Source organism: Tetrapisispora phaffii, chromosome 1 (assembly GCF_000236905.1).
Source record: "Tetrapisispora phaffii CBS 4417 chromosome 1, complete genome".
NCBI lineage: Eukaryota > Fungi > Ascomycota > Saccharomycetes > Saccharomycetales > Saccharomycetaceae > Tetrapisispora > Tetrapisispora phaffii.
This window is the reverse complement of record NC_016520.1, coordinates 309382-331376: the sequence shown is the minus strand read 5'-3', so window position 1 is coordinate 331376 and position 21995 is coordinate 309382. Positions and strand designations below refer to the sequence as shown.

Genomic DNA, 21995 nt, shown 5'->3' with positions numbered 1-21995 from the left:
TGTTCTTTTGTATGGTCGATGTAATGTGGTAATGAATCCACGTATCATTGTTTTTTTCTTATGTTACAAGTATATGTATATACACGAAACAACAACTTTCAGAGTCGGCTGTTTAAAAGGTAAACCTCGAGTGGCGTCAGCCTCTCACTGTTTTATTTAAACGCCAAATGTTTTCGAATTGTAAACTGAAATGAGATGGAATGTATAGTATGGAGAAAGCACCTCAATTTTAATCCACTCTGGACATTCTATAACGCGTGAACTTTTGTGGCTTACAGCATATAAAGTAGTGGACGGATGTGAGGAAGAGGAGCACGAAATGTATTCAGGCACTACTTGCGTTAAAATCTGTATTTCTAGGGAAAAAAATAGATATCTATGTTCTGTGTTATCGATTCGAACCAACTTTTAGAATATAGATAATTAGTTCCTTCTTACAAACCCGCTATTTTCATCTAACCAATTTACTAAATATTTATATATTATTATACCAAGGTTTAAAATTCGTACTTGTTGTTGAATTTTATAGTGTATATAGCATAACAGGACTATGGTTGGAAATAAGAGTCAAAGATATACATATAGTAAACACATATAATAATCATTACAGCCCATGTCCAATGAACGACTTCTTCAATTGAAAATATGACAGAGAAATTCAGAGAGATCACTTATTACAAATCTTATTAAACAATACCACTTATCTAACCAACAATCAAGAAAAAGATTTCAATTTCAACTTGACCACGGTTCACCATTCTTACCAGAACTAGACTAAACCCTATCTTCGCTTAAACTAAATCTTTAAAAATTCATGTTTACAGTATATAAAAGAAAAATACATCCCATACATAACCGCCACTGATTGAAATATTTATATTTAGTTTATAAATAAGATCATATGGATTAAAATTTTATTACTACAAGATCTTTAATTTTCAATTACGAAAACAAAATATAATAATTAAAATTTCAAGAAGAATGTGTTACCCTGTCTTTACTCATCGCATATAATGACGTATTACTTTTGAGTGCTGTAATAGTGGTACATGCAATTAAGCGACCAGAGTATATACATTACAACAGTTCCTGGTAATATTTTTCATTTTGGTTTAATGAATGAAATGAATATGTTTGATTAATGATAGTGCTGGACTTAACTAAAAGCTTAACTATAAACACAAGTCGATAAATTCATTGCAGGTACTTTATCGGCAAACTACATAACTATGTTCATTCTTCTACTTTTATTTTAAGAACTATGCCTTCATATATAACTCAAATATATGGGACCTAACTAACTAATCACTATTACTATGTGGTCACGGACTTACTTTTAATACTAAGTATCTAAATATGTTGCATCCAAATATATTGCATATACACATATATCTATGATTCAAGTTGTTACTAAATTTAAAGATCCCTTGTAATATAATAGCTACATACCCACTTATTTTTTTGGTAATCCGATTATTTTAAAAGTGTTCTTAATTTTACATACAAATGTAAATACAAACATATATATATCACATACTTTAGATGTATGTTGTACCTTGCTTGCAAGGTTTTCTTAAAGTATCTTCTACTTTTTAACATATAGCGAATCTTAGTAATTTTTCAAACTAATAATAATTTCGGTTTTACACTTCAAATGAAAAGTTATTGTGTGGGAAAAAATAATTTATAGAATTTTTAAAAAAATTGTATCCTACAATTTCTTAAAATATTATTGCTAGTTTGAAATTATATCTTTCAGTTTGATTTATAATTTAATTTGTTTTTATTTAGCCTTGTTGTAAATTATTTATCAATAATCATTATATTATATTTAAGTATATATCTGATTTTAACAATCAAGAACAAGGAAAAATTCAATAAGCAAAGTAAGATCATTACGTCTATTTTCAAAACTGATAATTCAATCATTTTACTCAACTTAACTGATATATTAAAAAAAATAACTGCACAGTAGATAAAATTACATCAATACCATACATAGATAAAAAATAATAGACTTAAAACTGATATGTCGACGAATGAAGAGTTTATTAGAACTCAAATATTCGGTACAGTTTTTGAAATTACAAACAGATATGTAGATCTAAACCCTGTTGGTATGGGTGCCTTTGGATTGGTTTGTTCAGCTACAGATACTTTGACTACTCAACCAGTAGCCATTAAAAAGATTATGAAACCTTTCTCAACTGCTGTTTTGGCAAAAAGAACCTACAGAGAATTAAAATTATTGAAACATTTAAGACATGAAAATTTAATTTGTTTACAAGATATCTTTCTATCTCCATTAGAAGACATTTATTTCGTAACAGAGTTACAAGGAACAGATTTACACAGATTATTACAAACAAGACCCCTTGAGAAACAATTCGTTCAATACTTCTTATATCAAATCTTAAGAGGTTTAAAATATGTTCATTCAGCAGGTGTTATTCATAGAGATTTAAAACCAAGTAATATATTGATTAATGAAAACTGTGACTTAAAAATTTGTGATTTTGGTTTAGCAAGAATTCAAGATCCACAAATGACAGGTTACGTTTCAACAAGATATTACAGAGCTCCAGAAATTATGTTAACGTGGCAAAAATACGATGTTGAAGTTGATATTTGGTCTGCAGGTTGTATTTTCGCCGAAATGATAGAAGGAAAACCATTGTTCCCAGGTAAAGATCACGTTCATCAATTCTCAATCATCACTGACTTATTAGGTTCGCCACCAAATGATGTTATTGATACAATTTGTTCGGAAAATACCTTAAAGTTTGTCACTTCATTGCCTCACAGAGACCCTGTTCCATTCTCTGAGAGATTTAAAACCGTAGAACCAGATGCAGTAGATCTATTAGAAAAAATGCTAGTATTCGATCCAAAAAAGAGATTAACTGCTGCCAATGCTTTAGCTCACTCATATCTGGCTCCTTACCATGATCCAACAGATGAACCAGTTGCCGAAGCAAAATTTGATTGGAATTTCAATGATGCAGATTTGCCTGTGGATACATGGAGAGTCATGATGTACTCAGAAATTTTAGACTTCCACAAAATAGATGGTACAGATGGTCAAATCGATACATCTGCTACTTTCGATGACCAAGTAGCAGCAGCCACAGCAGCAGCAGCCCAGGCTCAGGCCCAAGCACAGATCCAAGCACAAATTCAAGCTCAAGCTCATTCACAAGCGCAAGATATATCAAATGCACATGCTACTGATCAGGGCAAAAACATTCCAAATGATCAAGCTGTAAATGCCGTTAATGAAACCATCTCAAATTATGCAGATCAAGCTATTCAATACGCCAATGAATTTCAACAATAAGGTAATCATATTTCAATCATAAAAAATAATAGCGACAAATTAATAAGATAAATAAAATGAACTTTTATTTATTTACAATATACTCATACATATCCAAATATCTTTAATTTTATTTGGCATTTTTCTGAATAACATACAAATAGGAAATCTAATATGATTAATTTTATCTCACTTGAAGTAATTAGTCTTTCACAAGCATATGAGTGGCATTTAACTAATTTGATATAAACTATGCTTTCATGCATATATAACTTTATCTTCTTTAATATATCTACTCAATTAACTAGTTATTTAGCCATCTTAGATAAATTTCCCCAAAAGGCGACGCCCTGGAGACTTCGAACTTATTATATTATCTTAAATATTACTTCAAGTTGTCATAATACTATTGATTAGTAACAGTTGACTGATGAATAGTTACACCATTCCATGAATCATGGTCCTATTAACAACTCGTGTACAAATATCATATTAGACGAAGGGATATTACATGGGAACTTTACACGATTGAAAATAGGAATAAAGGTCAACCTCTAAAAGGTTAACTAATAGAGCTAATGAATCATTATATAAAAATAATTTTTCGTTGATACTTATTTTGACCCAATTATAAGTTAATTGATCTTAAAATAGCAACATTAATTAAGAAAAATTATACTAATAACAAAAAATCTATACCACAATTGGTGAATCTCTTTGAATCTCAATGCATACTCACAGGATTGATACATTTTTACTATCCGAAAATCTAAGGTTAGAGATTGTTCATGAATCTAATCCATTTTTTGCTGGAGAGCCGATTTCTATGGTAATTAGATTGAGACATTTAGGTTCAGGACAAGAATATTTAAAATTGAAGAGAAAAATAGAGAGCTTAGAAGAGAGTTTAAATTATAGCTTGGAGGAAAACAATGATGACTCCACTTCAAATCTTAGTGAATCCAAAAACAAATCAAGACCTTCAGATGAACAGAGTTGGTCAATGAAATCCTTATTGAGTTCTCTTGTTACTAATAACGATCAAGAACTTTCAGCGGAAGATAAGGCCAAAAAAGAATTAAAGGAACACCTTTTGAAATCAATAGAGTATCACAAACCAATACAATTAATTACTGGCTACATTCAAATGTCGGGATTTTTTCAGTTCGATTCTAGCATCATTAGCGACGCAAGTTTTGAAAGCTTAGGAAAGAAGAAAATAAGATCAGAAGCGTCCACTACATCAAATGCAATTCAACCAAGTGATTTTGGTGAACCAATAAAAGAATTTGATAATAGTTCTATTTTAAAGTACGTAAACTCCGATTACAATCTAGTAAATAATGGTCTAATATCCAAGAGTGAAAACCAAATATTAGGTTCTGAAAGTGCGAACTTGATAGTCAATGGTTTAAATGTAGGTAACTCAGTTGATTTCAACAGCTACCCAATTTCTATTATTCCACAATCATTACTATTTTCAGAATTATATTTAGAACCAGACGAAGTTAAAAGTTTTCATTTTAAAACACAGGCCTTACCAAAAGATCTTCCACCAAGTTATAACCATTCAAATACAATATCAATAAATTACTCAATGAAAGTTGGTTTAAATAAGTTAATTGGTAAGGACATAAAACAAGAGTTGGTAAAATTTCCTGTCAATATTGCATCATATGTGAGCCCCCTAAGTGAACAATACACCGCTAAATTAGATAGTGAGACTAAAATTTTAAATGAAGGGAGCGTTAAAGAATTGAAAAAATCTATCGTCAATAGAAGAGTTTCGACAGTTTCAGTTTCATCAACACATAGTGGATATAGTAAAGAAGGAAATGATAACCTTGAACTTATGCAAGAACTAAAACAAAGTTTCGTAAATCTAGTTGAAGCAAATTCTACGAATACGAAAGATATAGAAGAGTTAGTTGATATTCAAATAAAAAAACAATTTCCAGAACCAGCTAGTCCGGATGAGGATTTAAGGATGGAAACTGGAAATAATGACATTAAAAATTATTTGAACAAGCATGATTCAAAAGTTAGAAAAAACATTGCAAATTTATACAATATCGACTCGTTTAAAGGAATAACAGAACAGGGCAATGATAACAACAAAGAGATTTTAATTCCACAAATAAAAAACTTACAATATTCATATCAGATCAATAGGAATGGTCAATATATAGCCAATCTAGTACTTTCTAAACCGTTCTACACAACCACCGATGATATTGAAATGATTTTGAAATTTGATCAAAGCTTGTCTCAGAAATTTAAAGTCACCGCAGTTACTGCCTCCTTAGAAAGTTTTGAGCTTATATCGCCAGCTTTTAATGGGGCTGGTAGCGACAACAAAAGGCCAAAAGGTAATCCTATTTATGAGACCCATGTAATATCATTCGATGAATGTAACACAATTCCTCTTAAGATATTACTACCTAAATCACCTGCTACTCAATTGACGGGTCAATTCAAAACGGATATCTTTCAATTAAAATGGATGCTGGTATTCAAATTTGTGCTAATTCCTAGGGAAGATGATTATATTCTTGAACAATTTTATGAAGATAAAAAAGGCCATTTGTTACATGCAAAAGAAAATGTAGAAGGTGAAGAATTCATCTGTAATATACCGATTACATTATTACCGTCATCTTACGCATATGGTGGTTGGTAAGATTATAGTATTTTATGGATAGTAAAATATATATTTTATTCTTTAAATATAATCTTTTTAATGACCTAAAGTACCAAGTGTAACAAATTGAAGCATAGTTCAGTAATAATGTTAGATATATGATAAATATCTGTAAAATAATTATCTTTACAGTTTCCGTAATATTATTTTCGCAATGAAGATAAAAGTGGTATAGTCCAAAAGATATTGTTTCCTAACTCATGTCACATGGAGTTTAGATACTTTTATTCCATTAAATTCTATTAGTGGTTGTAACTAATATACTAACAGAAAAGATGATAATAGTAACCATAACTGATTCGATAATTTAATATAGAGCTCGTTTTATTTTACTTTTAGGATAATTAAGGAAATAGTAAATCAGAATATGAATCGATTAAAATATTGTATATTATATGTTACCTATTATACATTACTTTGGATTTCATAATATATGTCTTGAAACATATCGTTTTCAATTGCCTCTGTGTCGCAAATATTCAAACTAAAGATAGATTCATAATTTAAATAGCTTAACTCCAAAAAGAAATTCTTTAATTGAGTATATGAAGTTATTCCGTGAATACCATTCAATAATGGTTTTCTCATTATTTCAGATTCGTTTTCAAGTTTAATATCACTATTATTTGAATTACTAAAATCTTTTAAATCGGCTATTTCATCGATTAAAGATACGTAACTGTTAGTTTTCTTAAAACAATCTATTGTATCAATGATAAATAACCAATTATTTGTCGAAGAAAAATCTTCTATGTTTAATGTCAAAAGTAAGTCTAAAGTTTTGCATTCCTGTAATACTAACTTAGAGTTAATTTTTTCTTGGAAACGAAGCTTTTCATAAAATTCTTGAATCTGAATTTGTAAAGCAAAAGTAATGTTGTTCCAGTGATTCATGAAATGAGAATTAGAGAATTTCATTAACATGACTCTTAAGAGAAGCCAAGCCATAGATCTAATTTCATCATTTTTCAATTCAATATAATTCAAAACTAATGTTAACATATCTTTAAAGTTCACCAAGTAATTATCAATAGGAGCTATTGCTAACAAGAACGCTATTCTTAAGAAGTGAAATATTTTGCACTTAAGTTCAGAAGCATTCGATGATCCGAAATTAATGATTGTTGGAGTTATTGTCATATTTTTAGCCTCTATCAGAGCTATGATTTCTGGAATCAATTTTGTTTTAAATTCAGGATATTGAGACCAGTTAAAAAATATCTCACGCCATAACTGATTAACAATAATTTTTGGAAATTTCTTATCACTCATCAAAATATCATTAAACATTGCCTTCCAGGATTTCAAATTAGGATTTTGAGTTGAAATTTCACGACATAATTCCAATATATCTGTCTGGACTTCATTTTCAACCATACTTTTGACAGATGGTGTTATACAACAGGTAATAATCATTTGTAAAATGTTATTATATTTATCTGAGCCTGCTACATCATTGACACAATATTTCAATTTAGAAACAACCATCTGAATAATTTTACTTTCTTCATTCAAATCTCTTAGATCACTTTTCTGCAAATTTGCCATACAAATTGTTATAAATTTTATGAATATGTCAGATAATTCCTTCCTAATATTCTTCTGTTCACCAAATTTTGTCTTCTCTAACTTTTCTTCAGAAATGGCTATGAATAACAACAAATTAATAGAGATATCCGAGTAATGCGGCGAATTGGAACTGATTTCTTTCAAAAATAAGACTAAATTGTTATAAATTTCTTCCATAGACGCATTTTCCATAGTTTTAAGGTATTCAATTAGGAACAAAACCAAATCATTACACGTTACTCTATTTTTCATGGATGAATCAATCTTCTGGTTATTACGAGATGTATTGTTTTTTGTAATTGATGAAGTATTAGAAAATTTGATCACATTACTCGGATTCTCTCTTAAAATAATACTGTTGAACAAATGAGGAAGAGTGATATTAGGTTTATTTCCATCTAATGTTTGGATAATAGATAACGTATAGTATTCACTGTAGGTGGATAGAATATTCTCTAACACTTCGAGTGGTTCAAGGAGAAATAATTTTTCCAATATAATTTTTATCCTAAATTTAAATTTAAAGATTATACTGTTCTTATGAAATAATTTATCATTTTTCATAATTATATCGTTAGTCCAACACCAAGCATCAACAGCAAATAATACAATCTGTTGTATTGATTGCAAAACAACTAGTTTCTCAGAATGCAAAGTCGTTTCATGCTCAGATGCTTCACCAGAAAACACATTAGTCACAATGGATTGCAAAAAATCTCCCTTATTATTTGATTGAGAGAACAAACCTTCTCTTTCATCTGCCAATAAATAACCATGAGAAAGCTCTATCAGTTCTTCAAGTCCATTTAGTATCACGGAGATTGATTCATAAAAGCCATTATTTGTTTGCTCTTCTTTCAGATTAGTTCTACATTTATCTATGAAACAATTTGTCATTGGCAGTAAATATTTAAAGATATCATGTTCAATATAACTTATACTTTCAGAGACCAACTTGATATACGATGGAATAATGATAGGACCATCCATATGATTTATTATTTTCATCAGAAAATCCATATAGCTTCCGTGTGTAGAAGTCCCATCAAATGTATCAAGAGCCATGCCATTTGCATGAGATAGCTTTAAAACTTTTGAAACAATATTCAATAAAGATACTGATATAGTTTCAGATTCAACTCCTTTTTCTTCTATATATTTTGAAGATAATTCCATCAATTCCACAATAATTTCTTTAAAATTAAATTCGCTACCATCTAGTATTAGGTCTAGAAGTACTAAAGCACTTCTAACGCTATTCGAATGATGATTGTTATCAACTTTCAGGAATTTGATTATAACATTTAATAGGAAATTCTTGTAAGAACTAATACTCTCTTTCTGACCATAGTCCAATAGTAATTGATCAATTGTATGTTTCGAAATATGCTTTAGTAAAGCATGCTTGTCTGTTCTCAACACTGCCGTAATTACCTGAATTCTATAAGTGAACATGTCCAAGTCATCTATTTCAGAAATGATCTTATTCTCGAAAAATTTAAAACTCACAATATTTTTCAATAGATGCTCAAAGATCTTATTCAATGAATCAGTTTTTAGTGTTTTTTGAACCCATCTAGAAACATATAAATAATTTGGACTTTGCTCATCCAATAGTTCGTCTAGTAACATTTCCAACAGTCTGTTTAAAATAGTAGAGTTTTTTTCAAAATTATTCCAAAATAATTCCATGATTTTTATTTTATCAGTAATATCTTGTTCCTTTTGAAAACAACTGGCTAAAACTGCTTGGACATATTCAGGTTTTAAGTTTCTTTCTAATAATATTATATCTTTCATCGCATCATCACGACTATCAGGCTGTAAAAAATATTTCCACATTGCCTCAACTAAGACTTTTAGGATCTTTAATGACTCTACTAAGGAATTGGAATTCCATAAATATCTGGTGAACAAAATAGTAATACCATGCAATGATTTTGAACTTAGGTCATCCTTGGTTGCAACATTCATAATAGTTTCAATAAAGGAATGATTTAACAATAATTGTTCAGTAGCAAGTTCATTATCCGACGAATTTGGTATTTTTTCGAATAGGTTGACAAATATTTCAGAGGAGTCTATAACATTAATATTAGATTTTAGACTTTCCAATAACTTAGTTCGACACCCCTTGAATATCAGATATGTCGAATCAGATGCATTAAATACGGGATCAATTTGGGTATCTGATTCACCGTCATTATTTTCAAGTGGATTTGATATTAACGTGTAGTAGTCTTTGATTTTAGTTATAAGTTCATCATTTTTATAAGTTTCAAGGTTTGCATATGAACAGGTATTCAATGGTAAGAATGCCCTTTCTGGAATGATGCTTAAAATTCTGTGGCAAACGCTATAACTGTTGACGTCGGAAGTTTCTTCCGAGAAGCCATCTTCAATATAGATTATTGATAATAGGACTAGGGGCAAATGTCGTACAATAATTTCTTCATCTTGTGATACATTAAATTCTTTAAGAATAAAATCCAAGAAAGACATATTTTTTGTTTCAAGAAAGTATTCATAAATTTTTCCCCATATAATGTTTGTCTCGATCATATCAAAAAAGGTATTTGCCAATAAAAGAATGTTTAAATTTTGAGAAAATTTTTGTATCGATAAGAACAAAGGTATAAATATATTAGGTACAATTGTTGTTCCCATTTCCCACCTATCCATTAGAATTATAAGAATATTAAGAAGACTGATTATATCATTCTCTTTCGAAAGTAACATTTTTAGCCCACTCATTAATGAATCAAATCCATATTTGTAAAAATAATCGCTAGAATTGTTAATTCGTTCAATATTCTCACAGTTTTGTTGGCTATTCTCTTTTATATTATTAGAAATAGTAACTGTCATAGCAGGTCCTACTAACCAACTTAAAACTCTTCTGTTTAAGGACATATCTTTGTTCAATGTAATCTTACAACATGAAATGATCAGCAATCTTTTCTCACTTGGTGTAATTATGTATGATAATACCACAGAATTTAATGGAATACGCTGTAAAAGTAAATCAAGTATACCTCTTTTAACCAAGGTATCGTTATAACTCTCTAAGCATGAGACTAATGCGCGGATAAGTAAAGCCGATTCAGGATATATGACTTCTTTAATATTTTCAGGTAATTTATTTGTAATCAACTTTCTTTTCGTATTGAAATTTAAATCTTCCTGATTCTTCACTGAAGTAAAGATCTCATCTTCATTCAAAGCAATATTTAAGGATGGAAATTTTTTTGTTAACCATACCAATGCCCCTAATCTCCGTTCTTTATCAGTAATCATTATTAAATATAGTGATTGCCAAAAAAGTGAATCATCATCAAGATTTACTTTTAGTGTTTCTATTAATTTAATAATTCTAGATTGAAATTCACTACTATCATCATCAATTCCAGGCAATAAACTCGATAACAATGGTTTAATTATTATTTTCAATGTTCTTGAAGGAAGACATATTAAATATTTCTCATATACCTCAATCAATGGAATTTTAACCGACAGTGCTGCATGGGTCATGAGTGATAATATACCCCTAATCCAAATGTTAATTTCAGCAGCTAATGTATCAACACCTATTCTTTTAAATATGAACATATAAACTTCCAACGTCTTTTGATGCACCCCTGCCGGGAGATCCGAAGATAGTGATGAACATAAACATTTGCTGATCTGATAAGGTTGCGGTATGGCAATCTCATCTGTGGAATTATTGACTGGAATCGATTGTAATACTTTCAATAATTTAGCCAAACTGGCAATATAATCTGCCCATTCTGTAACATAATCAAAGTTCTCTAACGCTTTCGTGATATTATGGTTATATTTTTTTTGAACTGAACTCAATTTTTTAGCATTAATATCAATTGATATCGGTTTCAATGGAAGAGACATAATCAGAATTTAGACTTACTATAAGTTTAGAATAATATGAACTAAAAAAACAAAAACAAAGCCAAGCTAATAATAATATAAAAAAATGTGCAGTCAAAAAAGTTCTATTAGTAGGTTATTCAAACTTCGATATATATTCTTTTTTATTAATTAGCTAAAAAATAGTACCAAATTGAGCACTCTCCTATCTCGAAATTGATAACAGAACACATCTGAACTAATTAGCATCTTTCAAATAATTAGAGATTAAAGGATGGTCTCTTAATTTAAGATACGTTTACAGTTTATTTACTATGTACAATTTCTCGATATTTCTTAATGCGGCAAAAATACAGTTTCAATCACGTGACTAAACAGTCTATGATTACTGAAATTGTAGCCACACACTATATAAACCAAGTATATATATACATGGGTAAGACGAATGGTAGAAGTGAAATATATGAAAGTCAGTTGATATTATTTATATATCTTGTACATTCAGCGCTCCCTTTAAGAAGACGACTAGATCTTTCATTTCTTCTGGACATGTACTATGTTGAAGACCGTTGTAAGTTTGAAATTTATAATCGTTCATATTACAGTTGGATTTAAAGTAATCTCTTGACAGTTCAGCTATTTGATATGGCACTACTTGATCGGCAGTACCATGTCCGTGGAACACTGGAGTTTGTAAGTTATTTGTGTTCTTGACTTCATTCAAAAATTTCTCATTAAAACAAAATCCTGACAAGGCCACGAAACCACCAATTTTAATAGGTAAACTGACTGATGCAGCGAGAGTTAATGAAGCACCTTGTGAAAATCCACCAACCACTATATTGGCTGGTTCTATACCATCGTTAATTTCTTCTTGCACGTAATTTTCCAGTCCTTTTAAAGAAGCAGAGAAACGAATTCTGTCAACATTGTTGCTCCCTAGGTTCCAATCTAAAATATCGAACCAACCTGGCATTTCTTGTCCACCATTCACAGTGATAGGAATTTCTGGAGCATTTGGAAAGATGAATTTTGTGTGAGAAAATGCTGGATCTCTTTGAAGAATTTCTGCTAGAAATGAAAACCCACTTCCTGAGTCACCTAAACCATGGAAAAAAATCAAAGCTTGCTTTGCTGGTTGAATTTTAGCAGCGACTTTAATGGCTGACATAATTAATTGGCTATTAATTGGGTAGTATTTTGTTTATACTAACGTATCTCAACATAATATGTGTGTAATAAACAAAATATATCCATCTTAAACAAAATAAAGTATCAGTATTTATATAATTTTAAGTCAATATATTTTCTATGAACATATTTCATCCTCCGCCTTTTCTCTTATCGTTTTCAAGATCATACGCTACTTGAAACGCACAATTGAGCAGTATATTATATTTGCCTTTTAGATTTAATCATATTATACAACCTTTAAGAGCAGTATAGTTAAACTACAATAAAAATAGTTAAATGTTATTGTTAAATTCTGTACTAATCCATTAGTCAGTGGAGGACGCTAGTAATATTTTACATTTGTGTTCAGCCATCTCTGCTTTTTTGAATTCTTTTCCATTCTTAATAATATTCAGATGAACTTACCAAATTTAAACGAAGATGGAAAACCTTCCACAAATATACCATTACCGAACAGTATCTCCATTTTATCCAATTCGGAATTAATAGATCTTATTAATTTACAGAGGGATAACCTAGCTAATTATGTTACACAATTTAATTTACAATCAGATTATAAGGATAGCATTGAAAAATTATTAGAAGAATTGCATACGTTAGAAATTAAATTTAATGAATTAGAATCCAAAAAGAACGACACCTATGAAAATTTAGAGAGTTGTCAAATATTGGAATCCCAATATGTAAAAGAATGGCAGGATCTTAATAGACATATTGAAATGAACTACAGTTCTGCTGCAATAAAAAAAATCTAGAATCGATATTAAAAAAATTGGATTCTTCAAGTGATGAACTGGAGTCCAATTTTGATATATCACAAGATATTAATGAATACATAAAACGGTATATGGCAATAAGAATTGACTATAGTAAGCATAGAGAAAAATTGATTAATTGGAATGAATAACAGAAACACATTATATATATATTTAATACATACCCATAAATTTACGACTCTTACTTATAATTTTCATTGAAATATAAGAAATGGATGATCTAGGGATTTGGAGCCATAAAAATATCATTAATGATTGAATATTAACTTTTTTTAGTATATATTAACAAATGACTGAATAAACCTTTACAAAATTCTTATTTGATTTAACAATATATAATGAATGCTAAGTTAATGAACCACAAAAGCAACTAATAAAACCAGACTAGATAAAATAAAAAAGGGATGCTAAAATCGTAATAAAAGAAGGGACAATTATGTTTGAACCATTTGAATTGCTATTCGAAGAACTTGTACGGGAACTTGATGTTGAAGTAGATAAGGAAGACGAAGTAGATGAAGAACGAGTAGTTGAAGCTAATGTGGTAGCTGAATTACTTATAGAAGTAGAGCTGGTGCTGCTGCTGCTGCCAGAGCTGCCAGATACACTATCGATTGTAGATGAGCTAGGCCTAAGCGATGAAGCAGAACTATCTTTAGCCGAGCCTGTGCTTGAAGAAGTAGCCGTTCCTGTTCTTCTTGAAGATGTCGAGCTTCTTGTACTGCTGCCGCTACTGGTAGTTCCGTTAGAAGCAGTAGTTGAGACGGTGAAAATGTCACCACCACTATTAATGGTAGCAGCAGTACTCCAAGTGTTGGAATAACTAGCTGCTCTCACAGCACTTGGAACAGAAGAAACAATGGCTTCAATGTCTTCAGAAGAAGAACCATATTTAGCTTGAGCCAGTGAAATTTCTAAATTCTCTAAATCATAGACGACATAAGCATGTTGTAAGAAAGAATCACCTAAAATAGCTTGATCACCGGAACGTGGTATAATACCCAAAATACAAACATTCATAGAAGAAGTAACAATGAAACTTGTTAATGGGACGTTGATGTGGAAACCACCAAAATCAAAAACGATTTCAGTAGAGTCAGAAGAGCTTGGACAGGACATAGTATAGTAACCTAGTCTTGCAGAATAACTTGCATTTAATTCGGCAGCTAATAAAGAGGTTAATGTAACTGGTAAATACGTTAAGGTAGTACCAGAATCCAATAGAGCGACAATTTGGGTATCAGATACGGTGGTATTTTTGGAAGAGGTACTGATACCTAAACCTTGTAAAGTAATATCGAATTCATATGGTGACTGGAAACCACTTGATTTTTGATAATTGACTAATGGCAGAGTGTTTAAAGTACCTTCATATTTTGAATGATCGACACCACCAAATAAGATGGAACCCTCGCTTGAATCCTCATCATTTAAAAACAGAGAGTAAGCATATGATTTAACAGCTCCTGAGTTTCTCAAGACTAATGGCAAATTATCATATTGATAGGGATTTGATCCTGCTAAAGAACCTGAATAAGTGGCTTCCAAACTTGGTAAACCGATACCCAAGACACCGACGGTAGAGTTTGTGTAGTTTGCAACAGCGAATGACAAACCAGTGACATCTATATCTTGCAAACTTAAAACATCTTGACCCCAATTGCCCAGAGCATAACTACCATCACCATAAGTAATAGCAAAACTGGTGTCATTTGAAGTGAAGGATGATGAATCATCAATGTCAAAAGTACCGTACAAACTACAATCAATAGAGGATTGCGAACTACCATCTGAGCCAGTGAACGTAGCATCATCCGAAGAACATAATGGATTATCTGAACCAGTGACCCATAGATCCGAAGAACCTGTGTCGATTAGAACTGTAACATTTTGCGCAGGAGTACCTATAGACAATTTAATTGAATAGAAAGAAGACTCATTTTTCAATTCGATTTCTTCATAACCATCTCTTTTGACAATATCTAATTTAGGTTTATTTCTTTTTGAAGAGTTCTTATAAGAATCACCATAAGATTTATCGAATTTAAATTTAATAAAATTATCAATTTCAGAACCATCTCTTTTAGTCAATTGTGGTTTCTTGTTACCAAACAGAGATAAACCATTAGATAAATCGCTAAGTAACACAGCAGCATAAACAACGCTATTTGAATTCAACACTTTCATAGTGGATCGTGTTTTTTTCTTCCCTTTAGGTATATGTTATATTGTTTTTTATATCAACCTGATTTTACAAGATATATGTATCACTGTGTTTAAATATGTTTTTATATACTAATACAATTAACAAAATTAAGTTAATGAACAAGAAACAATGAAAAAAAAACCTGTGCTTATGCACATATATACATTAGCTAGTTACTTAGCTGGTAGTGTGTCTCGAATGAATATTATATTTTTTCACGTATCGGAGATCGTTAGAAAAAGCGTAAAAAAAGAAATTGCAGGAGACGCTCCACGCACATCTCTGTGTGAAATCAATTTAGCTTTTCGAAATTTCAAAAATTGAAAAAAAAAAACGTAATGACAAATATATTTCTCTAAACCTTTCGAAAAGCAATCATTTTTGGAAAACGATGAACATGAAAAGGGGCAGTAGAGTGACAAAGCCACTTCATGAGCACCTGCGGATGGTTATGGGTATGTCCTTGCACCTTAAACTATCTGTTTGGAATGAGACGATGACTGAGCGGATTTACCATTGAAATGACAGATGAATCTTGCTTATATGTGATATGTTCACGGCAGATACACTACTATATGTCATGTTAAGTTGTAAGTTACATTAAGTATATAGCATAGACACTGGCAACGGTGTTAGGATATTGGTTAGTGTGGGACAACGGTGCCGCGGCAATTCATCTACCCACACATTGCTGTCCAACCTCTTAACCCGGTTATGCTTATACTGTGTGACCTGTGAAATCTTTGCCTTGTAATGATATGGAAGGGCGACAGCAATGGGGAGGAGGAGAAGCCGACGAAATAAAGGAGTTTCTGATGGTCTATCGCTTTGTAAGATGACTGTGACACTACAACAACGATGATTCAAATGTCTAAGCCTCTCACTTTTTATGGGGTGTTGCTTATTCCAGAAACGAGTCTTTAATTGCCTATCTTTTAATTTTTTTCCAGTTTCTGATTTGATGGAATCGTTCTCGTTATTTGCTCGAATTAAAAGTAAAAGTCCGTTTAATTTCAGTCAGCAGTGTCAGTCAAAACGCATTTTATATAGTGAGTGTCACTTGTCAGCGAAAGTTCAGCTTGGTGTTATTTATCAAGCGTCAATAACCTTGCTATTTTAGGAAACGGTATTTAGAGATACACGCCATATGGGGTTTATTTTAACCTGAGATCATCTTCAAAACGATAAATAAGAAGGGCATTTTTTTTTCTTAAGCTACCTTCTGAAGAAAAGTACTATTTTTATGCATCTAATGTGGAACGATACAAAAGGGATACGCTATACACATACACACACGCTTATATATCTATGTATGTTTACATGTGTCAATGGAGCCCTTTCTATATTTTTCCTTCAAATAATTTCATGATGATTTTATTACATGATACGCCGTGATTTTTTTCAATAGCCATTCCAGCTTTGACCTTGTTTTCGTCTCTTACTTTGAATTTTAAACCATTTAAAACAACTTCATTAGTGAATTCAGGATGTCCTTGAAATGTTAATAATTTATTCTTTAAATAAAACCCTTGAATCGGCGATTTGTCGGTCGATCCCCAATTCTCCAATTCAATTCGATCATCGTCGCCGTCTGTATTCTTAGAACACGTAACAATATCACTATGGAATTCCGCTAACATCAGTTTATTATCCCCAGGTTCAATGATATCTTCAAATAATTTTAAACCAGTTTCATTCAAAGTAATTTCAAATAATCCAAACTCATCGCCTAACGGGTTTCTTTTCACTTCATAATTCAATGCATTGGCGATGATCTGATGTCCGAAACAAATACCACATAGTCTAATGTTACTGGTATTCCCATTGGTAACTACAATTTCATAAATCAAATCTCTTAATTTATTAATCCATTCTTTACTTCTATCAAATGAATCATATCTAGAGCCAGTGATTAATATGTTATCAATACCATCCTCTGCCAATTCTAAATAGCTAGGTATCTCGCCTCCATACGAATTGTAAACAATATACTCCATCTCCTTCTCTCGAGTACTACTATTCAACAATCGAGAACACATGTCGACAAAATTACCATATGGTTTAGTCCATTCATTATCATGGTCAGTGTAAAATATAGCAACCTTCATCTCAATAATTTTTCCTATTACGTATTTACACCTTATCTATAGTGAGCTTAAATAGCACAAAATTTAGTCGATCTAGAGGGTTAATAATCCAATTGCATAGTTCTTATAACATGTTTATATCTAAATACACATTTTTCCATTGACTTTGATAACAAGATGACATATTACTCATGCTATTTTGAAACGAGTGGGATTTGATTACCCGAGTTTTGAACTTGATCAAAAAATTGATGGAATTAATAAGACGTGAAAAAAATAAAATAATTAATATTATATTAACATAAATAGAAAATTTCACACATTTTAAAGATACATAAATAGGTTAAAAACCAATAGACATTACTCCATTTGCGGCACGATTAGGAGTCATATCATAACAGATCGACATGTCTAGCAATTCAACTCCTACTCCCAATGCTAATGCAACTCCTGCATCTTCTGCTCAAGCAAAATTAGCACTGCAACAGAAACAATTAATTGAGTTAACAAATAAATTCAAACAATTGGTCAATGAAGCAAAAGCGGTTGGTGAAAACACTCCAAGAGGCAAAGAATTGCTAATACAGGCTTCGAAATTGAAGGCTATCTATGAAAATTTTACAAAACAGAGACAAGCTCAAATACAACAGTTACAACAACAACAATTGCAACAACAACAATTGCAACAACAACAGCAACAAACCCAGAATGCAATACGTCCAAATACTAATGCATCTAATGTTTCAAATGCAAATATTGTAAACCAATCCACTCCGGTTGGAGCTACACCTGTATCGACTACTTCTTCAACACCAAACACAAACACAAGTTCTAATTCTTCAACGCAGATTGCTAATATAATCAAACAAATTCTAACTGCTGAACAAAATCAACAATATGATAATTTAGTGAAGAATTTCTTAGCAAAGAGGACATCAATTAAAGATAAGCATGCATTCCTAAAACAAAATATCGATAAACTAACACAAGAAATTAATAACAATTCTAATAATAATGATGTAAATGTTAAGAAGAACCTAGAGATTAAAAGAAATGAACTAATCACAAATTTAAAACAATTATCATTAGAGTTCAGTAAAATTCATGAAGAATTTAAAAATGATAAAAAGACATTTTACGTTGAATGTGCAAAACAAAACCCAGCGCTACAAAAATTGTTACAGAAGAGCACTCAACAAGCTCAACAGGCTCAACAATCCCAGGGCCAGCCATCGCAACAAACTACCCCTCAACAGATTCCTCAACAAGCTCAACAATCTCAAAATGCTCAAACCCAAGAACCACAGGTCCAAACTCCACAATCGAAGAACGCGAATTCAAATAATCAACCCAATTTAGTACCAGGAGCTAATCCAGCTGATACAACAAATCCAGACAGATTACCTATCACAAATGTCAATGCTGCTGCTTCAGCAAATGTCAAAAATAACCAAGCGAAATCAGTAATCTTCAAACAGTCGGATCCAACTGTACCCATTTCAGATAATGTTACTCTTGAACCAACTGAGCTAATTCCATATAAGTCAAATAGGCCATCTCTTACTGGTGGTGCTGCTATGAGTGCAGCTGCATTAAATGTCCCACCGCTAACAACCTTACCTCCATATGAAATTGACACTGAACGTGTTATGGCCAAGCGAAAGTTACGTGAATTAATTAAAAATGTTGGTATTGACGAAGGTGATGGTGAAACTGTTATAGACGGTGATGTCGAAGAGCTATTGCTTGATCTTGCTGATGATTTTGTCACAAATGTTACTAGTTTTGCTTGTAGATTGGCTAAACATAGAAAGTCTGAAAATCTAGAGTCAAGAGACATACAATTACATTTAGAGAGAAATTGGAATATTAGAATTCCGGGATACTCGGGTGATGAAATTAGAAGTACTAGAAAATGGCTTCCAACACAAGCTTTCTCACAAAAATTACAATCTATTAATAATGACAAATCCAACCCATCAAACACTTCCAAGACAACTGCAAAAAATAGTTCGCAAGCTTCTAAATAGTCCAACTATTAATGTCGTTATATAATAATACTTAAATGAAATACATAGAATAATGATAATATTATCAAAAATATATTATCTTATTTCCTTTTATTTATATATGGCGGATAAGATCAATGCCAGTTTTTTTAAAGTAAATAATGATATCCAATTGAATACTGATCAATGTATTCAGAAATAATAAATAAATAAATATATAAATAATCTGAGGTAGAGTTTGATCAAATGCTAATTATTCCAAGAAAATACTATCTTGTTTAATAAGTTAAGTGATTATAACTTTTTTTCTACCTATGCCCATTTACCTAATAGTGCCATTAATGCTGCTCCACAGCACATAATAACATATGCAAAAATCATTTTTTTAAATCCATCACGACCAGAAAATTGTTTTGAAAATAAAAATTCATGTGCCATTAATTCAACTAGACCAGTATAAATTAAAATCCCAGAAGATATTGAATCAAAAATACCATTGGTGATCAATGCAGTTCTGGAGCCAGGAATGAATGTATACCTCACACCAATCCCAATACCTATAGCAATCGGTGTCGATATAGTAAAGCCTAAAGCTAGCAGCCATGGTGTATTTTTCTTTGATTTTGGCCAATTGGTTTCTGCAATTCTTGTCCCTAGACCTAATCCTTCAAACATTTGATGGAAAACCAACACAATAAATAGTGTTTCAAATTCATCTCCTGAAACAGCTAATGAAAGACCTGTAAATATTGAATGAAATATGACACCAAATTCTAAGATAATTACACTTACTATTTGTCCCATGTATTTTTCCTTATCTAGTTGTTCTACAGGAGTACCAAGCTGCACAAGATCCTGATGCTCAGAATCATGGGAGAAATGATCTTGACCGGGAGTGGATTTAGTTTGCGATATTTTGTAGTTATCCATTTTTGTGTTATTTCTATCTTCCATGCTTACTTCGTAATGATTAGCTTCAATATCATAATCTTTATTTTTATCAAAATTTAAAATGCTATTTATATCATAACTGTCATCATTCGCATCCTTTCTCACGTCTGCATCGATGCTATCTGCTTCTTTATCATCAATACTACTAGCAGTGTATGAAGTGTCATCGCCGTGACTATGTCCTCCATCACCATGCTCATCATGAGTTAACATGTGGTGAGTCATAATCTCAATCAGAAATAACAGGAATAAGGACATCAGACAGATACCAAATGCCCATGGGTATTCTGTAAAGGTTCCACCTAAACATGTGTTACTTAATGCTTCAACGGCAGGATCCAGCAGATGAATGAATGCTGTGGCTACTATGACTCCTGAACCAAAAAATTTTGCCACAAAGAAGCAGCAGTCAGGTAACCTAATAAAAGAATAGGTAGACGCTAATATTGGAAAAAATGAACCTAATCCTGAAGAAATTAATATTATGAAAAGTGCCAATACTCTCATATTCGTACTACCATTATACGAACTCTGAGTATCACATGTGTCTGTCGAGTCGCCATCTCGTAGAACCAATTCTATGAATTGTGAACTCATTCTTTATATTCTGTTGAAATTTTGATTGAAGGTTTCGTTCTTTTGTCTATAAAAATATTTCAATATTTTTCCTGAATTTATATTCAGTACTTAATACATTTAAAGCTTAATTATGATAAATAAAAGGAACTATGCAAATTGAATATAGCTATAATGCTAAAATGAACTAATTGATTAATACTAAAAAATAATATAATATATTTAAAGACATATATTAATAGAGCTTTCATTCCATTATTAAAGGTCCAAGGTTTTTTCAATATTATTTGCATCATCGTTGGAAGCACTTTTTCAAATTTCATCCTAAAGGTTAGAATTTATTTTTCCGACCCTCGAGGTTAAAGAGGAAAAAAACATCTCAAAATCTCATCCTTAATGCCAATTATGGTATTTAGTTACTTTAAGGTTGTGGTCAAAGGGACACATGTATAGTCATTCAAGGACTATTTGGTTATTGAAAAGCCTATAAATAATCAATACTCGTAAGCTATAATGTTTATTTTAGTTCTATCTCCTGTTTACTTAGTGGCAAGTTTAAAAATTATTTAAGTATCATTATTTCTCATTGATTACTATATTGATCCATTGAACTACTATATTTTTTGATGTTTTTATGATTGAGTTGATTCAATTGTAAGAGCTTTAATCATAACTTCCTCTATCTGTATAACTTCCCTAAGTGTATTCAGAGTAGCCAAACACAT

The 21995-nt window shown here is 31.2% G+C and overlaps 9 protein-coding genes across 9 annotated transcripts; 4 read left to right on the top strand and 5 right to left on the bottom strand.

The window, feature by feature from the left end:
• Positions 1-2029: 2029 nt before the first annotated feature.
• HOG1 (mitogen-activated protein kinase HOG1) lies at positions 2030-3337 on the top strand (the record flags this gene model as incomplete). The annotated part of the gene is made up of 1 exon (XM_003683632.1): positions 2030-3337. The coding sequence occupies one exon, from the start codon at positions 2030-2032 to the stop codon at positions 3335-3337; it is 1308 nt and encodes a 435-aa protein (XP_003683680.1).
• A 706-nt stretch (positions 3338-4043) lies between these two features.
• Positions 4044-5996, top strand: RGP1 (Rgp1p; the record flags this gene model as incomplete). Its single annotated transcript, XM_003683631.1, has 1 exon — positions 4044-5996. One exon carries the CDS (start codon positions 4044-4046, stop codon positions 5994-5996), a length of 1953 nt encoding a protein of 650 aa, XP_003683679.1.
• A 426-nt stretch (positions 5997-6422) lies between these two features.
• On the bottom strand, positions 6423-11492 carry TPHA0A01610 (uncharacterized protein; the record flags this gene model as incomplete). Its single annotated transcript, XM_003683630.1, has 1 exon — positions 6423-11492. One exon carries the CDS (start codon positions 11490-11492, stop codon positions 6423-6425), a length of 5070 nt encoding a protein of 1689 aa, XP_003683678.1.
• A 463-nt stretch (positions 11493-11955) lies between these two features.
• On the bottom strand, positions 11956-12642 carry TML25 (palmitoyl-(protein) hydrolase; the record flags this gene model as incomplete). The annotated part of the gene is made up of 1 exon (XM_003683629.1): positions 11956-12642. The coding sequence occupies one exon, from the start codon at positions 12640-12642 to the stop codon at positions 11956-11958; it is 687 nt and encodes a 228-aa protein (XP_003683677.1).
• A 418-nt stretch (positions 12643-13060) lies between these two features.
• On the top strand, positions 13061-13420 carry SRN2 (ESCRT-I subunit protein SRN2; the record flags this gene model as incomplete). The annotated part of the gene is made up of 1 exon (XM_003683628.1): positions 13061-13420. The coding sequence occupies one exon, from the start codon at positions 13061-13063 to the stop codon at positions 13418-13420; it is 360 nt and encodes a 119-aa protein (XP_003683676.1).
• A 405-nt stretch (positions 13421-13825) lies between these two features.
• TPHA0A01580 (pepsin-like aspartic protease) lies at positions 13826-15628 on the bottom strand (the record flags this gene model as incomplete). The annotated part of the gene is made up of 1 exon (XM_003683627.1): positions 13826-15628. The coding sequence occupies one exon, from the start codon at positions 15626-15628 to the stop codon at positions 13826-13828; it is 1803 nt and encodes a 600-aa protein (XP_003683675.1).
• Positions 15629-16987: 1359 nt separating this feature from the next.
• Positions 16988-17755, bottom strand: TPHA0A01570 (putative amidotransferase; the record flags this gene model as incomplete). The annotated part of the gene is made up of 1 exon (XM_003683626.1): positions 16988-17755. The coding sequence occupies one exon, from the start codon at positions 17753-17755 to the stop codon at positions 16988-16990; it is 768 nt and encodes a 255-aa protein (XP_003683674.1).
• A 386-nt stretch (positions 17756-18141) lies between these two features.
• On the top strand, positions 18142-19764 carry TAF12 (Taf12p; the record flags this gene model as incomplete). The annotated part of the gene is made up of 1 exon (XM_003683625.1): positions 18142-19764. One exon carries the CDS (start codon positions 18142-18144, stop codon positions 19762-19764), a length of 1623 nt encoding a protein of 540 aa, XP_003683673.1.
• A 291-nt stretch (positions 19765-20055) lies between these two features.
• ZRT2 (low-affinity Zn(2+) transporter ZRT2) lies at positions 20056-21291 on the bottom strand (the record flags this gene model as incomplete). The annotated part of the gene is made up of 1 exon (XM_003683624.1): positions 20056-21291. One exon carries the CDS (start codon positions 21289-21291, stop codon positions 20056-20058), a length of 1236 nt encoding a protein of 411 aa, XP_003683672.1.
• Between the last annotated feature and the right edge of the window lie 704 nt (positions 21292-21995).